This window comes from Gordionus sp. m RMFG-2023, chromosome 3 (genome assembly GCF_954871325.1).
Source record: "Gordionus sp. m RMFG-2023 chromosome 3, tfGorSpeb1-WG-v2, whole genome shotgun sequence".
In the NCBI taxonomy this organism is placed as follows: Eukaryota; Metazoa; Nematomorpha; class Gordioida; order Chordodea; family Parachordodidae; genus Gordionus; species Gordionus sp. m RMFG-2023.
The window spans coordinates 35,662,069-35,683,862 of NC_088777.1; the positions used below are offsets into that span (position 1 = coordinate 35,662,069).

At 25.9% G+C, this 21,794-nt stretch overlaps 1 protein-coding gene across 2 annotated transcripts; it reads right to left on the reverse strand.

Annotated features, from left to right (window-relative positions):
• Positions 1-283: 283 nt before the first annotated feature.
• Positions 284-21,534, reverse strand: LOC135926257 (uncharacterized). 2 transcript variants are annotated; one of them, XM_065462064.1, is made up of 9 exons: positions 20,902-21,534; positions 10,917-11,125; positions 10,268-10,496; positions 9,782-10,010; positions 4,651-5,075; positions 4,216-4,334; positions 2,207-2,363; positions 1,890-2,104; positions 284-1,619 (listed from the first exon to the last, which is right to left on the reverse strand). In XM_065462064.1, exons 1-8 carry the CDS (start codon positions 21,411-21,413, stop codon positions 1,924-1,926), a joined length of 2,061 nt encoding a protein of 686 aa, XP_065318136.1. In that variant the 5' UTR covers positions 21,414-21,534; the 3' UTR covers positions 284-1,619; positions 1,890-1,923. The 2 variants fall into 2 exon arrangements, with proteins under 2 accessions (XP_065318136.1, XP_065318135.1); XM_065462063.1 differs by having other exon boundaries at positions 287-1,619; positions 1,905-2,104; positions 20,902-21,532.
• Between the last annotated feature and the right edge of the window lie 260 nt (positions 21,535-21,794).

Here is a 21,794-nt window from a genome sequence, read left to right on the forward strand (position 1 = left end):
TATTATCTCGTAGTTGTAATAGATAATATTAAAAGTGTTTCCTTTCATTCCAAATTATATTATATACTAAATAAACAAATTAAGAGGTAAATCATATATATTTAAGAAAATAATATTTCTCATAAATCTAGCAATCATAATCTTAAATTAAAACAATTGACTTTTTTAATTTTTAAACAAATTTTTATTTTTAATAAATAGTATTTTGTACAATTTTATTTATATAGTAGATTAAAAGTAGCGAAAGTTACCTATTGAAATTAGTAGCTCTTGACGAGTTACTTTTAAAAGTAGCTTATAACAACACTGGAATCAATAATTATTCAAATGAAACATTTTTAATTTTAAGTTTACAAAATGAAAAAAAATATAATAAGACATTTTAATGTAATTTTTTTTTTAAATTTCCACGATTTAAAATAATAAATAAATATAACCACAAACAGAAAATAATACCAAGTTATATGAGATGATGATGAGATAATATTTAAATAAATTAAATTAAGGGATAAAAGAGAAAAAAATGTAATGTAACTTTTATGATAATTAAAAAAATATATTAGAGATATTAAAGGAAAAATACTAAAATAAAAGAATTGATAAATATAAAAAGAGTAGATAAAAAAATATTTCGATATTGATAATCGGGACAAAAATCGCGAAATATAATTTTTTTTAAAATTTGGCGACTTTTAAATATAATTCTATAAATAATAACATTTTAAAAAAATCTTAAATCTTAAAAGAAAAATAAGAATTGTAAGATTACTAATTTTAAAAATAATAATTTAACAAACGTGAACGAAAGATCCTATTTACTCATAATTTTATCGTTACAAGGAGAGAAGGGAAAAATAATAGATAGATTTATTAAGAAAATATGGAAAACTGAATTTTAGTTCTTCGTTGAATATAATTAATAATTTAATAAAAGTTTAAACTATGAAAGATTATTTAATATTCGGATTAAATAAATAAATTTTTTTAGTTTTTACATTAAAAAAAACATTTATAGCATTTAAAACCTAATTATAATGGACTTTTATCAGAGCTTGATAAAAAAAAATACCAATTCAAAACTCCTCAAAATTTACAACTTGACTGTCACTAGTAAAAAATAGACAATAGGTTAAAATGTTAAATATATCAAAAGTTAAAAAATAATAACAAAATAGTAAATAAATAAATAATTCAATTTAGTATTTTTTTGAATGGGAAGGGAGGCTAATAATACTTTTTTAAAAAAAAATTAATTACGTGATTTTTTTATATAAAAATAAAACGATTCTCATAGGAATTGAAGAAACCAAAATTTTTTAAGAACCCTCATGTGTCATAAATTCTAGGGAATTCGAGTAATTTTAAATATGGTTTATAAAAAGTCCATATTGATCACTTTCTTTTTAAAAATATAGCATTTGTTAGTTCAAAAATGCTATGATATATTGTTATTTAACTTAGAGTTTTAATGAGAGTTCGAATATTTTAAATGTATTGTACATATAAATATAATTTAAAAAATTAGTTGAGATTTTTTTGTAAGATTAAAATAAGATTCGGATTATCCGCAATCTGATGATTTTCGTAACATATCGAGACCAATTTTGATTTTTCCCCACCTAAAATTTAATTTTCAAAAGATATAATTTTTGAAGAATATTAAATTTCTAATAATAGTTGGCAAATATCGGCTATCTTATGCAATCTATATGTTTATTTAAATTTGAATCTCAACTGGAATAATTAAAACACATAACTTAAATTCTTTCATCCTGTCATTTTTATTCCTATACTTACTTCCAACAAGCAAGAAGATATAAAATATAAGTAAATTCTTTTAACTAGAAAAAAAGAAAAGAAAACTATCTTACCCGATTAAAACATTTTACTGTATTTTTTTTCACTTCTCTCTTTAGATAATTATCAAAAATTTTGATGGCCACCAGCCGATTCTAGCAACTGTTGAATCATAGCCCTCTTGAGAGGATTAGTTTCGGGGAAAAGACTGGTTGCCATGAGAGCCGCGTCATCTAAAGGTTCGGTATTATCCAACATTCCCTCGATATGTTGAGCTCGTGCGTCTTCCACGTTGTTTTCTAGCTCCCTTTTATGTTTTTTATTATCACAAATAATTAGAAAAAGAGTTTTGTAGTTAAAAAAATAAAACTTTACAGAAAAAGAGAAACATAAAAATATATAGCAAAACCTTTCTGTCCTGTTTCCAAGGTTATTGAATATCGAATCAGTTTCATAATGATTTAATTGGTTGGAGATATTGGTGAGGTCTTGGGAAGAGATTTTGGATTTAATTTGAGAATCGTCACATGCGACGGGATTTTGAGTGATAGTGGGATAATATGGATCTTGAAGTGTTCATATTATAATTGATAAGAATATTAGAGGTCTGCAACAGGCGGGTTTTTAGCCCACCCATCTGAGTTTGAGGATGGGCTAAATTTTTTGAAGAATAGGCCGGTTAATGAATTTAAACTATAGGCGGGCGGGTGAGTTAAAAAATTTTTAACTTTTATTTATTATTTAAAATCATTTAAGTAAACATTAAAAAAATACTCCATAAAATTTTTAATACTATAGTTTAGGCAACTGAGGATTTTGTCGTCGAAAGAAATTAATGAAGTAAAAAAATATATCGAGAGCAAGTTTGGATGAAAATCTTATTTCACACATTTCCCAAAAAACAAAGAGAATTTAATGAAGGGTATTAAATTATAAATGCAAATGTTTGAAATAAACAGTATCCATGTCAAAATTAAACCATAATAGATGGGAGGTTGAGGTTGTTACAGAGGAGAACACCGTACCTAATGACATAACAAAATATATAAATCTTAAGGTAACATATTAACTTGTATAATTTAGCAAGATTTTGATTTAAAAAAATTTTTTTTATAATTAATGGATTCACTATTTAATTAAAGATCTCGCTTAAGGAAGATGATATACTTAAAATGGATATCCTGCTGTGGTGGAGCGACAAGAAAAAGATTTACCAAAGCTATCAAAATTAGCTAGAAAAATATGGGAAATTCCAGCAACTGGTGCTTCTGCTGAACGAGGATTTAAAACTGAAAGGTTTTTAGAACAAAGAAGAACGTGTCGTGTTTGAATTTAGAAAATGTGAATTCATTATAATTACAAATAATATCAATAAATATTAATTTTATATTTTTTTCATAAATATTTTATTTAATCAAAAAATTATTTATACGTAATTTATATTGAATATTTATAAAAAAATTTGTAAGGGTGTATAGCGCTGAAACTGAATTATTTTTTAATAAATGCTTAATAAATTGAAAGAATGGGCATATCTAAATTTTTTATGTGGATAGAGGGGGGCGTGAGTTAAAATTTTTTATAAATAATTGGCAGGCAGGTTATGTTTTTTGGAATAATAGGCTGGCTGGTATATTTTTCTTAAAACTATAAGCGGATTGGACGGGCGGGTTTAATTTTTTGAAACGTTGGGCGGACGGACCCCGCCCATTACAGACCTTTAAAGAATAGAATATTCTTGTGAATTTTAAAAATAGAATATCATAAACATTAATGTATATTTTTTTGTGTAAAAAAACCCTCATAAAAATTATATGCAAAAATTTAAAAAAAGAATATATCGTGGTAATTTTTCCATTTTCTAGGATTAAATTTTTAATTAAATAAATAATAATTAGCAAATAAATATTTTGCCTGAGGAGTACTTAATTAAAATTATTTTGATACGCTTGACGAAGGGTAGCGTTTTTAGAATTTGGAAAGTAATCTCATTTTGTTAAAAAGTCCTAGTTTCAGCTGAAAAACTAATATTTTATTATATTATGATGGATGGATGATAACATTTGAAATAAGATGGTATAAAAACAATAAGAAAATTCTTATATTTTAACTAATAAATAATGTATTAAACATATAAAGAGTTTTCAAAAACCAATACATGAAATCATAAAACTGTGAAGCGACGTATAGAATTCTTTATTCTTTGCTACAATATTTTTAAAAATTATGCAAGAGTTGGGATTTATATTTTTGCTCTTTTTCAATCTCATTTTGGCTAATACAATTTTTTTAAAACCCGAGACAGACTGAACTAAAAAATTCAATTACTGGATGCCAAGGTTGAAAATGTTTAAATTCGGACTGGGCCTAAAAATTCGATGTCTACAGAGCTCTGGTATCTAATATATAATATTATACCTATGGCATTATTGTGAATTGGCAAAGAAGCAATCGCTTTATCTGTATTATCTTCGCCAGGCTTTAAATTGACATAGTTGGTGAGTGGATTGGACTTGTTTTGGTTCAAACGTGGCTTGCTATATTATATATTATTTTTATAAAAATTCGTTATTAAAACATATTGTATCTATTCCATTATTTTTTAATAAAAATCGGGAATCCTTCCTTTTTTTTTCTTCTAATATTGTCTCTTAAATTAGATAGAATACTCGTTTAAAAATTCACCCATTAAACATTTACGAAAATATAAAAAATGAAAGGATCTAATAATGTTGAGAGCAGAGCTAAGGATAAAACTAGAAGTAAATTTCTGACCAGTCCAAATGACAAGTATTTAAATAAAGAGGAATGAAAATTAAAAGATTCATGAATATTACGAATAAATTTTCTAACTTCAATCTTGGTCGCCCCCTTTTCTTTGCCATCTTGAAACCATCGCGTCCTTCAGCGCTATAAGAAGACTCGTTAATGATATAGTTATTGCTATCGCTCTCCTCGTTGCGTCTACCATCGGAATTACCAATGAACCCATTATTCCTCGCACTATCGGGGTAATTACCAGGCGAATCCGGATTGAAAAGGTGGGACTTGGAAGAAAAATTCTTGAAACTTCCTGAACCCGTCCCATTACCGTTTGAAGACGCGGAGTGAACTGCAGCCATTGTTTTCTTGTCCATGAAAGCCTGTTCTATTAATGTTTCAGGTTCCGGGGCTTTACTTATGTCGAGTTTCCAGTAAGAACCCTTGCCAGTCTCATCTTGGGATCGAGGAACTTTCGTAAAGTAACGGTTGAGGGACAGATTGTGCCGAACGGAATTCTAGTCATGTTTTTTAAATATAAAATTATGTTTTTGAAAACGCAGCGTTATCCGATTTATTAATTAAGCTGATTTGGTGTGTATGTGTGCATGTGCGTATATTGGAAGGAAATAAACTTTCGGGATATAACATATTCTACTTTTCCTGAATATTAAATATAGTATGTATACAGGTTAATACAGTATTAATTTCCGTGATTATTTCTTACAGTTGTCAAACTCAAGTAGACTCCAAAAAAAAAATAATCAAAATTCAGCCTAAAAAATTCTTTGAACCTCGAGTTTTAGTCGAAAATCAGTATAACCTCGAGATTTAACAACCAATTTCACATGACTATTTTGGCAGTCTAAATTTATTATAATCTTTATAATATTTATTTTTCTCAAAAAATCGATAAAAGGGAAAAAAAATCTAGGACCTATTTTTTTCTTCTTAAAAAAAATTTGTTTTTTAAAAAAGATGAATTAGAAAAAATATATATCACAACCACAAAATATTATTATTACTACACTATACTTTAACTTTTTTTGTTTTATTTATTCTCCACATTAGATCAATAAACTTAACTTAAACTTTTCCTTCTCTGCACTTTTTTTCTTTTTAAAAATATATTTTATTGGTCATTGAATCACTAATCGGTGAAATATATTTCCATTTTTTCCCCCGGAGAGAGCGTATAAAAAAACGCTTATATTATATTTTGCCTGCGCATAGATTTAAGCTTAAAACATTACCTTGTTTATTTTGGCAAATAGAATAACGGTATTTTTTATCTATATCCTGAAATATTGTTTAGGTAAACAATTTTTAACCACAAATAGTAGCAAATTATACGATGATGAAAGTTATAACTTGAGGCTAAAAAAAAATTCTAGACAGAAAACTGGTATATCCTAAATCTTGTTGGCAAAAAATATTCCAAATTTTTCTAAACGCATTAGGGAAGCCGAGTAAGAATTGCGTGCTTGCTGCCAACTCATAAAACAAAAAATATGCATAGTGTAAAAGTTCGTAGACAAGGTAATTATGGAGAGTCAATTTCCGGAAAATCAATCAATGGTCGTAAAGAAAAAGTGCAAATTTACGACTCAGAGTAATTTTTATTATTGTTGTTTATTATTTCAATCATTTTTCTAGGTGATTAAAATGATTCCATTTTACATTAATATTTTATCTGTCTTATATTTATTTTGCGGAATACAATAAGAAATAGTTATGTTAATATATTTTGATTATTTATGCTATATCATATTTCCAATTCAGTGGAAAGTGACAGATATTTAAATATATGACTTGTTTTCCTCTTTACTTATTTCAAGAAGAATAAACCTATCAAAAGTTGATTGATAAAAATAATTAATAAATTTTAATTTAAAATTTTTTTCTCGATAATTATTATAATAAACCGAGTTCTTGATTTTTGAATGGATTGGCCTTGATTATTTATTTTTATAAATACCGGTTCTATATATCGAAAATGGTATTATTTAGTATTAATTATCGTATGAGATAGAGGTCGATATTTACCATTTTTTTAAAATAACGGCTCAAGCCCATAAATTTTTAAAACTATAGGATATTTTTATATTTTATACATAATTTTTTATAATGATGAATGAATAAAAAGGAACCAATCAAATTATTTTTAAAAAAAAGAAGTAGTTTAAAATGATGACATTTTTTTGTTATATAATTTTTTTGCAACAAGAAAGGGATTTTATTTAACAAGTCACATTCAGCACGAAAAAACGAATCAAATCAAATAATTCATTATTCGTATTCATACGATTAATAAAATCAATATTCGATTCGATTCAAAAAATTTTCTAAAGCTTATAAAAAATAGATTATATTTTCAAAAAAACATTATAAACAGAGGTGGATGTTTTAAAATAGCACTTTTAAATTCTATTAAAACTAATTGTCATTAACATATCAAAATCTACAGAAACAAACGAAATAAAACCCAGTTATATTTCATAACGTTATCCAAATAATTAGTCAACACCCGATTTTTAGAATTAAAATTGCTTATAAAAAAATAAAAAATTATTTTCTATTCGTTATTTCTTGGATCTAATATTCTAAAATTTTATCAAAATTTTTTTAAAATACATAATGATCTCATTTTATAAACATCAAAATATAATATAGAAAATATAAAATTATACTAGATCCGAATATGGCAACAACCAGTTTTTCAATTATAAAGTCTTTCTAATGGTTTCTTCCTTCAAAGACATTCTATTCTTCATTATCATATTTGTCCCTGCTGAGAATAAGCGCTCACATGAAGCCGAAGATCCCTGAATAGACAATATATCAGTTGCCATTTTCGACAACACGGGAAAATGATCCCCATGCAGTCTACACCATTCTAATGGGCTTTAGAAGCGATTCTTAATTCATTAAGATATGTTTCAACCTCACATATTGATGTATGATATTTTGTTTGATATTTTATCCATGTTTGACTGGACTATTGTTTTATCAGATGAGTATTAATATTATATTTAACTTTGTATATATATTTCCTAAAATTTTTCTAATAAAGTTGTTGTCTTTATGTTATATGAGGTAGGTAATTGTTTAAAGAATTCCATTATAAAAATTTTCGAATAATTCAAATCGAATGATAAAAAAATTAATATTCGACGAATACTTTTTCTCATTATTCATATTATTGTTCTATTCGTAAAGCGAAGCGAATCGAATAACAAATAATTCGTTTTAGGCCTACATTCAGCCATGTACATTGCCCATATTTTAAATGGCATGATTAAATTTTGGAGGATAAAAAAATTACACTTAATCATTTGTGTAAATGCATCAAATATTGTCAGAAACGGAAAATTTAATATTTATTATTTTTTTGCATTATAAAGTATTTGATTTTTATATATGACATTTAAAGAAAGATGATAAATAAAAAATAAATCTAAATATATCTGATCGGTTTTGTATGTATCGGTAAATATCGGATCGGCTCAGCCCTAGTAATATTAAATAATTGCTATCGGTAGGTATGCCCCTAATTATTATGGTATATGCTAGTTATTTTTATATATTTAATTTTAATTTTGGCAGAAGGTATTTTTATAACCATTTTATAATATTCATATTCTACTACTAAAAAAAAACTTTCGTTTACTATGTACCCCTTCTTATATTATGTAACGAATGGTTTTTGGTTTGATAAAATTTCAAAATTTTTGGCAAAAATTTAAAGGAAAATAAATATTTACATTATTTAAAAGTAAACATAACTCCATCAACAAGTATGTCTGTATTAAACGGATGTAATTTATTAATTATAGAAGGAAGAAAAAGTGGTTAATCTTAGGTATTGATAATTTTAATTATTGCGATATACTGAATTTTAAGTTTTAGGGGGTATTTTAAAAAATAATTATGACCTATAATATAAGTTAAGTTATAAGTTTTGGTTTTATAGAAATGCCATATTTAATAAAAATCGATATATTATAAGGAAATCTGTAATATGTTACTGTTGCTTGTAGTATCATTGCAAGTGGGTAATTGCTCTATTTTTAAAAGTTTTCGCCTATTCTTAGGCGTCTAATAAATAGATAACCCTAGTTTTAAAAAAAATGATCACTTCAGCATTGATTTAAAAATATATAACTCAACCTTAGAAACCGGAATAAATTAACTCAGACCTCAATGCTCAACGGGGTTATTTTCGAAAAACCAATATAGATTGAGCAGGATAACATTTTATCACCATTTACCCATTTATAATTACCATATTGCGTAACTTTAAATTTAATTATATTTTTTAAGAGTTAGATCAAACCAAAAATTAAGACTGTGCAGCACAAATTTTTCACCGATCCGATATTTATATTGATTTTTATTTACCATGTTTTTTTAAACAATTGTCATAAAAATGTCCATATTTTCTATATAAAAACAACTAACCACTCAATTAAGTGTATTTTGTTTTTTTATTCTTTAAAAGTTAATATAATCTCGTTTTAAATATTTGCAATGATTATGGGTGAATGTGTAGTGTTGTTAAACTATTATTACCTAAGCCTTAAGATTTCGCCAATAAAAGTCCAAATATTTCTGCTATATATAGTCAAAGTTAATAAGCTTGAGTAATTAACTTTTGACCAAAATCTTGAGTTAGTCGTTTTTAAAAATTGATTAATAGAGCCGTTTAACAACACAAGCCGAATGTGACTCGTTAGATATTTTAAAATCCTTTTCTTGTTGCAGATAATATAAGAAAAAATAGTGTAAAATTTTTAGCTATTTTTTAAACTTTACAACAATTATATTGTATTTTAGTTCCTCTCATTAATTTATTATTATGAAGTTATTTATAAAATAAAAAAAGTTATACACTAATAAAATAACCAAAAACAATAAAAAATATCAGATGGGTTTTTTAAAAATATCGACCCGATCCAATAATTTTTGAAAACGATAAATATCGGCGCAGATCCAATCCAATATATAATTGGCACAGCCCTACAAAAACTGATATTATTTAATAAAAGGTCATGGATTTTTAAATTTAAAGGGTCACTTAAAATTAAAGTAAAGCTAATATAGAGGGCTCAGGTCAGACTACTGCTGTTTTTTTTCTCGAAGGTTTTTTATAATATACATTCTCCCTCAAAAAAAGAGGAAAGTTTCAATTTTAATTCAATCATATTCGGAGCATAGTAATTACCTGCCAGCCTTTGTCGGCCGTGTTATCGAAATATGGATATTTATCGGAAAGAGCATCATAAATGCCGCTTAGCGTTAGAAAGCCCTCCGGGGCTCCCGAGATGACTTGCACTATAAGTTGAGCGTAAGAAAAGGGAGGTTTTTTGTAGGAATTTTTAGGTTTGCTTCCATTATTTTTTATTAAAGAGTTAGGGACGATTTTCGAGTTGGGTGAAATTGTTGTATTGCACCTTTGTTTTAGGATATAAAATAAATTAAAATGTAAGATTTTTTTTAAATAAAAAAAAAGCTTCTTCGACTCTTTCCAAACTCTATCGAGTCGTTTTTTTTATTTTTTTCGAACCGAGATTTTCGCTTTGAAAGTACAAGTATATAAAAAATAAAACGTAAACGGGGTTTTTATAAAACTTACTTAAATAAATTTACGTCTAAAGTTTTTTTAAAAAAAATCCTATAGAAATTTTTTTTAAAGAGGTTGATGACTTACATATTATCCGAATAATTCCTTTCGAATTTGTCGCGGTCATCTCTGCCCCACACATCCTTAACGCCCTCTTCTTGGTCGTAGCTATTAGGGTAACCGTCCAACTTTCTTTTTACCCTCTTGACAACTTTGGCATGTATCTCAGGTGTTTTGTTCAGGTTTTTTTGTAACTCAATCTCTCTGTCAAGGCTAGTTTTCGTAACGAATGCCTCATTTTGAGGGCACAATGCATCTAGAAAGTAAAATTAAATTTAAAATAATAAAAAATAGATATATTTTCATATATATATAAGCAATTTCATTAGAAAGAAGCATATTTAACTATCTAATGGCATTATGAAATATAAAAAAACCCTGGTAATTTGGAGAAAAAAAAACTCTTTGAGTACAATCAGTTGTATTAAAAATGGGAGCTGTTATCATTAATCAGGGTAATATAAATTTTATCGACAAAATTGGATACGCTCTAAAGTTTACATAGGGATATTTTTATCATGAATGCAAATCAAAATCTATCAAATATGAACATTTTAAAAAGATATTAGTGTTCGAATAATATATTGGGGGGTGGGGGTATAAGCTCAAAAAAATTAACATATAGAAAGAATATATCAACTTTAGTTTTTAAAATATAAAGAGAAAAAATTATCACTTAAAGAATCAGAATTATATTGGTTGAGATTTGAATTAGAGATAATGCTATTATTAGTTTGGATGATTGAGTTAGTGAGATTTAAGAGGTTTTTGTCTTGGAGCGAGGAGATGTAAGCTCTAATTTCTAGTTCGATCTCCCTGGCATCTCGGTAAGCCAGGCATTTAAATTTTATGGAAATGTCGGTGTTGGGAAAATGTAAGTTGCATCTGTTAAAAAATTAGAAAAATTTATAACATTAAGATTGTGAATGAAGGATTATATAAGATAAGAATTCATTTTCAAAAAAACTAAAAGCGGGAAAAAATTTATAAGCAAAAGTCTTAATTTATATAAAATTTGAATGCTAAAAAATAAATAAATAATTTTAAAAAATTAATTTGTAATTATAAAATATCCTCATAAGTGGCATGTTAGTAAATTTTAAAAAAAGAGGACATATTTCTTACTTTTTGCCGCCATTTTTTATATTAATTATTTGACCTCTCTCTCTCCCTCCCCATTTACCAGAACGAATATTGCGAAAAATTCAGTCAAGGAATTAATATTGTAAATATAAAATTATCATATTGCAAACAAAGATTTTTTTTGTATATATAGCACATAAAACATAATAATAATTATATAAAAAAAATACCAAACGTTATTTTTAATATAGATTATCCTAACAGGTTATACATGATAGATTCCGGTATGGTATTTTTAAATAAATTTTTATGGCATCGATTTAATATGGGTCTCATAACAAAGTTTCTTAAAAGCACAATTTATTATTGAAAATTTTTTTTAATATAAAAAGCAAAGGCCAACAAAATTACATTAAAAAATTTTTCTGCTAGATTTTTAATTGATTATTTCATCATACGCCATCTCGCAGAAAAGAATTCATATAAAAAATAAATTTTAAATAAGAAATCAAAAAAAATTAATTGAATATAATTTGTGTTTTCCGTGAAAATTTTTTTTAGTTTTTAAATAGTAAATTGTCGTGATTTCAGTTAGTGGCATCTTAACGATGTAAAGATATCGACTAGATGAATTTGAAATTTTTTTTATCACTTCTGACACGATCAATCATTTATGACCAATCATGATTAACAATAGGTGGCGGAACAATGGCCGTTATCTTATGTCAACTTACATTCGAGGTTTGCAAAGAGCGAGACAAAAAAATTATAAACAATGGGCCGGTAGGGCAAAAAATATTCTATAAATAACTGATGGGCGGGTTATTTAAAATATTTTATGGGAGTGATGGACAATTTAAAAATGTAATAAAATACCAATAAAACAAATAAAGAGAAATAATTCAACTACAAATTATTTTTAAACAAGGCCGGAAGGATATTTTTTTATATAACCATATAAAAGTTTTGGGTTAAAACCCGTCCCTTTCTGGCCCTTTTTATAACTAGTAATGATGAATAAGAACGTTATTGATTTTTTTATGTGTCTTATTAAAATATAAATAACGTCGTAATTTTATCATTATAGGCAAAAATTTGATATTTTTATATAGCGTCTACTCCGATAGTCATGGTTCAAATCCAGCAAGGTCCTTAAAAGCCAATTAGGTAGTTCAGTGATATATAGCAGATCGAACACGACTACACTATTCTTTAATGTATTTTTAAGTCATATATTATTACCCTAACTCATCTTAATTTTTTGATAAGTAAAAATTACACCAAAACGACTGATTTTAAAAGGGGTATCTGCTCCGACCTTTACGTCTTCGCTGTCATTGCTCCGTAAAATATTATAAAATGTTTTTCTATACATAAATAGCCACTAGAGGTTCATAGTATTTTTTAGTGACTTTGGCCTTCACTAAGTCAATATCACAAAATTTGAAAAAAGATTCCACGCCGGTGCTGTATAATTCATAAACATCTTCAATAGAGTCCTAAACATATAGAACCGAGTCCGGTTCTTTCGATGAAAAATCTCGTGCCAGACTCAAAAAACAAAGACTGGAGAGGATGACTACTTAAAAATATGAAGATAGTAAAACTTTTAGAGAGCTCGGTGATTTTTATTATTTTTTTATGATTAATTTTTGTGATAATTTTGCTTTTATTAGATCTTTACGACGCCAATCTCTAATATGAATCGTAATTAAATTCGTTCAAAAGATTTATTTTTAATATTAAATAGATAACTTTTTATTTTATTTTGTAGCCAGTTTAGGAGTTAGTAATGTTTTAGGATGATAATGATGATCCTAGATGTTAGCCAAACTCTTTAGACCCTTAAATATCAAAAATAAACTTTGGTAAAAGAAATTTTTTAAATGATTAACAATTTGGTAAAGGGTTTGATTGGATACCGACTAGAGATGACCATATATCAGATCTAAATAGGTACGGATATTGATCATTTTCGAGAAAAATAGGATAGGACTAATATCTTTTAAAACCGATCCAAGTTTTTAAAATAAAATAATCGCGTGATAAACTATACTTTATCCCTAACACACCCATTTTCATATAAATGAACACTTTTCTTTGTCTATTTTTTATAATTTTAGGCCGTGTCCAAATATGAAAAAATTTGATTCGCAAACTTTTGAAACCTTTAACAAAAAAAGAAGAAATAAGCTTTTTTTTAATGTCCAAGATAATTTTAAGCACTTAACATACTACCATTTCATTAAAATTTTAAAACATATGAATTCTTAAACTTTTCTATGTTTTTATAAAAAAAGATATTGGACGTAGTCCTTATAAAAATAGAACTCACGAAATTGATTTTATATAATTTAAATAAAATATTAATGAATCATAATTCTGAGTTACAAATTTAATCGATTCTCTTACGTAGATTACTAGTAAGATTAGGATGAATATTATCTGAAATGGACTCAAAAAATTATTTACTTTCTTCTAACTTTTACCCAATAAGAATTAATTAAAGAAGGGGGCATTCTAGATTAGAAAAAGAAAAACGTTTTGTCATAGTTATTTTTATAAGAAAAAATAGATAGTATATTACATTTTTAAAATAAAATCCAAAAATTGGTGAAAAAAATTGTGAATCGTATAGTCTAATAATGACCCAATTCTTTTTTTTCATTTTGCGGATTGCGAGAATTAAAAGGTTCTTTTCACTATTTTTTTAGAATAAAAACAAAATATGATATCACCAAACATAATTATGCCATATATATTAAAATAAATATAATTGTCTTGTTTAAAATGAAAACAGAGAAAATATATATTTCATCACTCGTGAAAATATTATTTATATTGTAAAAACAAAATTAATTCACTCAAATCGATATGATGTTCTGGTGTAATCTCTAATTTTATGAATAAAAAAATCTTCTTATTCTTCCATTCATTTTTTTCATCCTGTATATTAGTTTGAGAATTTATGGCTCAAAAATAATGTGGCACATTTAAATCAAATTGTTATAATTCGCGTTCCCTATTTATTTTTTTAAAATCATGATTTAAATTCAAAATTGAAAAATTATATAAAAATATATTAGTTATAATAATTATAAATATTTAGATTTTAAAAAAAATTAAATTTCTTTAAAAAAAAATAAGTGGAAATTGGTTAATAACTTTCAAAAAATATTATATTAAAACGGCATTCAATCCTTATTATAGTTTAAAATTTGAATAAAAGTGTTCCAAATATGAATACTAGTTTGTTCTGATATTTCGGTTCCCAAACCAATTCCCAAATTTGAAGTGAACCAGTTCAATGAAATATATTCTTTCTACAGAAATGAGTATGATGTGAAAATGATAGTTTAAAAATGTCCATATATTTGTACAGGGTTGTTAAAATGCTCAAAAAAGTCGATTACGCAGCAATCCGGGTAAGGTTTAGAGTTGCAAAAATTGACCCTGACACAAGCAAAAGTCGTAAAAATCGACATAGTAATAAGTCTAAAAAAATCAAACCGAACTCGATGAACAAGCCCAGAATTCTTCACTGAGTTTAATACCGTAAAAGGTTCGTAGTAGGGCTGAGCCGATCCACATATTTTTCACCGATCCGATCCGATAATTATATTGATTTTCACCACCCCCCTTTGAACCAAATGTAATTAAGAAATCAATATTTTTTATGCAAAAAATCGAATTTATGTATTTAATTTAATTTTTTTATTTTTACAATCATTAAAAAAAGTTTACGGATATTGGTAGTATTAAATGAATTTTTCATTATTCCTCCCCGTGAAATTAGAATTCCGCAGATAACGCATTTTGCAAAATATTTCCATAATTCAGATAACATATTTAAATTCTTTTATTTAAAAATATAAATAATAAAATTGAAGTTATTATTTAAAAAGATTTAAAATAAATAAAACTTTGGGTGTTCCTTTCTATCTTTATAAAACTTAAAATACTATAAAACTATTTTAAAAAATAAATAATATGTAAGGGGTGTTTGTGCATTTGCTGTCAGGGACGAGAACCCGAACCCAAACCTTCAACATTTCGCCGACCCAACCCCGAACCCTTTTTTAAAATTTAGGGCTCCAGGGTTCGAGTTTTTTTTTAATTTTAAAAATTTATTTTTTTTATTTTAAACTTTCATTTTATTTATTTTAAATTACATGATAAATATAATATAAAAACATGTAATTTACGATTTTTATATATAAAAGATTTCCTATTTAAAAAGAGTTCTTATTCAAAATATTAATTTAAAAAAACATTGGTCATTTTTTTATGTAATTATTTTTGTTATATTTAATAATTTTTTAAATTGTATTGTAGTATTATATCGTCGGTCTAGAATGGAGTGCTCCATTTACGCAAATGTTTAAAATGAATTAAATATAGGCAAAACTTATTAATCAATTTTGACAATAACTTTGGCAAAAATTAGTATATATTTTTATATATATTAGGAATAAATAAGTTATTCCACACTTTACAACTCAAAAATTTTAAATGTTTAAAATGAGAAAATCAACATTCAAATTTAAAATCAAATATAAGAAAAATATATTGATCAATTTTGACAATAACTTTGGCAAAAATTAATATTTTTTAATCTAGTTTTTATTTTTATATATATTGGGAATAAATAAGTTATTATCCACTTCTAACTCAAATATTTTAAAAATGTCGAGTGGAGCACTCCAAATCTAGATATATTATAATTATGATGGTAATTATTTTTATAGTAATACTAATTAAAATAAATTTTTTAAAAAAATGATATTTCTATTATTTTAGCTAATTTTAATAAGTAATTATTTTTCTGGCCTCCGAACCCTGAACCCACCTGAACCCTAACCGGGTTCAAAGATTTTTCACTGAACCCAAACCCAAACATATTTTTTTAGGAGGGTTCTCGTCCCTGTTTGCATTGTTTAAAAAAAAATTATTTAGAAAATATTATTAATGTAAAATAAATATACATAAAATAAGAAAAAAAAGAAAAGTAAAAAGATCGGATCGGGTTTTTACAGGCATGTAGGATCCGATATTTATGGAAAATGTTAAATATCGGTGCCGATTTGATCTGATAATAAATATCGGCAACAGCCCTAATTCGTAGTATTGTTGTTAAATAGTCGAGTTTGTAAGAATCCAAACTCAAGTCGAAGTCGTAAAATACGGTTTAAACTTGGGCTTAATGAGCCGAATCGCGAGCTAGTATTATAAACCGACAAATTGTTAGTTTGAATCCTGAGTCGGCTCGTTAACTATCTAGTTTATTTGTGCTCAAATCAACTAGGTATTTTTTATTATATGTTAATTTAATCAACCCATTTAATAAGTTGAGCACTATTCGATTTGATCCGGCTCAAACTAACCTGACTCCGCCTAAACTTATTTGATTTGTCTCGGTTTGAATCGACCCGTCCGACCAAACGTCTGGCACAGTGAATAAAATTTAAAATTAGAAATTTAATTTTAAAAAAAATATTCTTTAGCTCACGTCTTAGTCAATATTCAACAGAAACTAATATCGGGTTAACAATTAACAATATTTATTTCTATCAGATTTAATGTAAAAATGAAATAAGTTTAAAAAATAGGTGAATATGAGTAAGCCCAAATCTAATAGTAAATAAGTTATTAAATGGGTAAGTTAAATTAATATTATATTATAAAAAATAATTGGTTAATTGGGCGCAAATAGACTAGAAGGCTAGTGACGACTCGTGATTCGAACTCACATGGCTCAGTCTGCTTATAAATACTGGCGATTCGGCTCATTAAGCCCAGGTTTAGGCCGTTTTCACGAATGACTTGAGTTTGAAACCGTGTAAACTTTACTATTTAACGACTACCAACTTTTTACAATTATAAACCCTGCCCAAAATTGGGTCTGCTCATTAAATTTTGCTTATCAATTTTTTTCGACTCGTGCTCGAGGTCTGCATTCTCTCGAGCTCGGAGTTTTAGATTTTGAGCAATTTTAACACACTTGTGACAAACATGGACTCATTTATTTACAATGTCATCCGAAAACTAACTTTTTGAATGAACAATATAGAAAGATACACGCAAAAATAAGCAATTTTTTGTAAAAATAATTTAAGCAGACAGAGAGAAGGAACAAGTATTTATAATTTGTTAATAGAACCTTTTAACCAAATTCCTAAAAGAAGTGAACCGAAGAGCCTTTATCATATCCTTAAATTAGTAATAATTTTTTTTGAAAAATATCTTAATTAGTTTATAACTAATTTTTTGGAAATTTATACACTTTACTTTTGTTACCTAGAACTATTTTAATATATTTTAAACAAATTTAATCAATAGCTTTTCCCCAATTTCGGCTAAAATGAACTTTGTAATATTAAAAACAGTACCCTTTAAAAAAAATTTCCCCCTAAACCATAACCTATAAATTATAAGGTGGGTCTCAAATCTTAATGGAGAAAATTTTGGAAACATTTGAGGTAAAATCGTATTATAGAAAATTATTATAAATAAATAGCTATACCCATTAAAAATGCAAAAATTAACTTATTTGTTTTTACAAATATGTAATTTTTATTTCGTAATAATAATTAAAAATGTTTATATTAATAGGTTATAATAGCATTATATTTTTCTAAAAAATCACACATCACTTAAAATATTTGTAAAATTTCTGGAAAGGATTTTTTTACCCATATTCAGGGGCATGGCAAATTTAAGATTTTAAAACAAAACAAACTGGCTTTAGTTAATAAATAAACTTATATTCTCACCCAATTTATATTACATAATTATATTCTATTTTAGAAAATAATTTAAACTAAAAAAACTCTGAGGTTGCAAGTGTTATTTGGCAATTTGGATGGACAACTATTATAATAAAAGGTAAAAGGAGAAATTATGCAGGGAGGGGAGCACCTGTTAAAAATTATCATAGTTATTAAGTCCTCATCCTTCATCTTTTACACAAAAGGTATTCACACAAATACAAGATTGTTATGAAATTATCAATACTGATATTATAAATAAAATAAATGTATTTAGTGTTGCAGAAACCTTCATGGGCCATGATTTTCTGACCTAGCCTGGGTAAGGCCCACATTAAAAAATGTAGGCCCATATATAATATTTTCAAAAATTCCCAGGCCAGGCTCAAACCTATAACAAGTTTTAATTTTGCCCAAGCCCATATCCAAAAATTTAATTTATTGTATTAAATTAAGATAAACAATATCAATGTATTTAGGCAATCATTTTGTTTGCAATACTGAAATTTATTATTAGAGAAAAAAATTGCCAGATTTTTTTTAAGTTAGCAACTGTTAAGCTAAATTTTAATCAAAACATTTTAGGCACAAGCTTGGCCCATTAAAAAAATTTTCAAGAACCCAAGCCTGTTAGTAAATATAATATTATGGCTGGGTAAGAGTCTATGGGTCATAGGCCAGTCTGACAAACCAAGGTCTTTGGAGTGGTGACCATCAATATATTTCAAAAAATGGTAATGATCCTTAAGAGTTTATATAATACCAGTAAAGTAGTAAGTAGGGATGTACAGATATTTTTTTTCGGATTGGATTGGGCCAATATTTCACCCAATTTAAAATATCAGTTATCGGCCAATATTATAAAATATCCCGATCAGATATAAAATGGCATCTTTAACAAAAATAAAATGTTATAAAATTTTAAAAAAAAGTTATATCTATAATCATTTATTTTTATAAATAAAATCGAAATCCATTTTTATGTATTTTTTTAATAATAATAATATTAATAAACATTCTGTTATTGTTATTTATTTTTGCATTCTGTTTATAAAAGTGTGCGATAATCTCTTCAGAATCTGTTTTTAGTGAAGCTGGTGATATTGACAGTTATCAATATATTAATGTTAAATATTATTTTAAATATTTATTTCAAATTTCATAATATATTTGTTTGTTACTTATTATGTATATAGATAGTGATTTAACAATAAAAATATTTTATATACTTTTAGAATTGCAATTGAATTGAATATAAACTATAACTGATCATTATAATATATTTAAATTACATAAGTTATGGTATAGTTAAATTATAGATGTTATACTACTAAAAAGTATATTAAAAATTAATACCATTGGTATTGAATATAAAATTAGATATGATATCAGATTGATAATCGGCCGATATCAATCGGGCTCCAAAAAGTGGTATTGGTACACCCCTATTAATAAGCTAAAAAATGTATGGTAATGCTAGTTTGTATTTTTTTTTCCTGAAAATTTATAAAAATGCCTTCCAAATTGAAAAATATTTGTTTATTTTATAAAATAAAATAAATATTTTTTTATTCCTAATATTTACAAAAAAAATTCTATGAGGCTTTATCTGGGTAATCAAGAGTTTATATATTAGATATAGGTATTCATCCTAAAATACATTTTAAACTAAACTAGTCATAAGTTGGAATAGTATAAAATATATGTATTTATGTTAAAATACAAATATAAACTGCAGACCCTAACCTATTAAAATGGTAATAAATTCTTAGGTTAAAAAATTAATATATAAATGTTTAATTGATTATGAGACTTTTCTTCATTTATTAGCATAAGATAAAGACATTAGATTATATTGTAAAATTTCATAAATATATACATATTATTTGTATTGATTTATTGATGATAATTAATTTTAAAATAAAAAAATTTCTTTTCAGGTTTATAAAACAAAACAAGATATAATCCTTTTAAAAAAGTTTAATGTATGAGTTAGAGAACTAAAAAGTAGGCCCAGCCCATACCCCACCTGAACCAGGCCCAAATAGGCTTCGGACTAGGCCTAGTATTTTTAAAAAAATTTCCAAGGCCCGACCCAACCTGTCCCAAATTTTTTTAATTATATCTAAATTTAATAATTTTATGTTAAATTTTTTATGTAAAATAAAAATATTTGATTTTATTTATAGAAACTAGATGCCATATAACATATAGCTTTTATTTTGAATAATTATAAAAATTAATATCTATATTTAAATAAATTTGGGCCAGGCAGGACCAGTAAATTTTTTTTAAAAAAAATCAGGTTCAGTCCAGTCCGGCAAAACTATCTAAGAAAATTTGAGTTCTGGCCAGGTCGGCAAAATTTTTTCAGGCCGGGCTTGAAAAATTTGGCCCGATGCAGATAACTCGTGTGAGTTAAAAGATTAGAGATCATTAACTTATTTAAGGTGTCAAAAAGGAATTTGATCCTTCTGAAATATATTTTTATATTTATGATATTTAATATATTATCTGCCATAATTTCAAATAAAAAGTTTAAAAAACACTAAGAACAAAAAATATATCACAATGACTTTATTTTGTAATTCCCTTTTTCTAAAAATAAATCACTTTCTAAAAATTTTAAAAATCTGTAGTCTCAAAATTATGATATTAGGTTAAGGTTAAATAAAATAACATCAAAATTACCAATTACTACAAGAATAAAATCAATCTAAGACAAAGAATAAAATCAATCTAAGACAAAGAATAAAATCAATCTAAGACATATTTAGTCTAATATAATATGATTAATAAATAAAATATTACTCAGCAGGTAGTTCAAAGGGGTCATTCTCTTTGGATAAATATATTTCATTAATAAAAACACCATTCTTGCCAACACATCTTACCATATAACCCTGATTGGCACTTTTATATATTTCAAGATGTGTACGAGACACAAAATTAGAAAACCCAACATCTATGTCAATTTTATTATTATTTCCTTTCCGTCCTATGAGCACTTTATCACTCTTAACAACATATGTTGTATTTTGAAAATGCAAAATTCCTATCATATGAAGTGGTTGAGATTGAAGCCATTGTTGGGCATTACTAATATTATTTTGATCTAAAGGACAAGTAATTTTGGATTGTAATGAATGATGGCCATTTTCTAAATTATCTTTTTTTACAGCTGATTCATTAATATATTCTTGTGTATTATTCAAATGAAAAGCAGAAATATTTAATGTCGATTCATCTAAACTGTTCGGATTGTTGGGGATAACATTATCATGATTGGTTTGTGATTGAGAAAAGTTCATAATTTGACTCATGTGTATAAATAATTTATTCAAAATATTTTATAAAAATAAATTTAGTTGTATAATCAAATAGCGTGTCTTTTTTCATTGTGAGATCAATATAAAATAAGGAAATATACTATAAATAAAAAAATATCTCAATGTATTATTTCAAAAGAATGAAATTTAGCCATATTTAAGCATTTTTTTTAGTGCTTTAATGTTTACTAGAGCCCTTAGAAATATTTACGTTTAGATACATATTTTGAGAAATTGACTAATCTTATTGTATTTGTGAAACTAATAAAATATAAATAACTTTAAGCTATTGTGATAAGATTTAGCATATTAGGTCACGAATGCAAATGCATAAATTATAAAGTCCCATTGACTGGTTAATTCTTTTCTGGATCT

What these genes read in the sequence shown, in the direction of transcription:
- LOC135926257 (XM_065462064.1), bottom strand. Translation starts at nt 21,413, where the DNA reads ATGAGTCAAATTATGAACTTTTCTCAATCACAAACCAATCATGATAAT. An exon ending in CCCTTTGAACTACCTGCTGA is followed by an intron (nt 11,126 to 20,901) that starts GTAATATTTTAT and finishes ATTTTTTAACAG; the next exon opens with ATGCAACTTACATTTTCCCA. An exon ending in AGGAATTATTCGGATAATAT is followed by an intron (nt 10,011 to 10,267) that starts GTAAGTCATCAA and finishes CCTAAAACAAAG; the next exon opens with GTGCAATACAACAATTTCAC.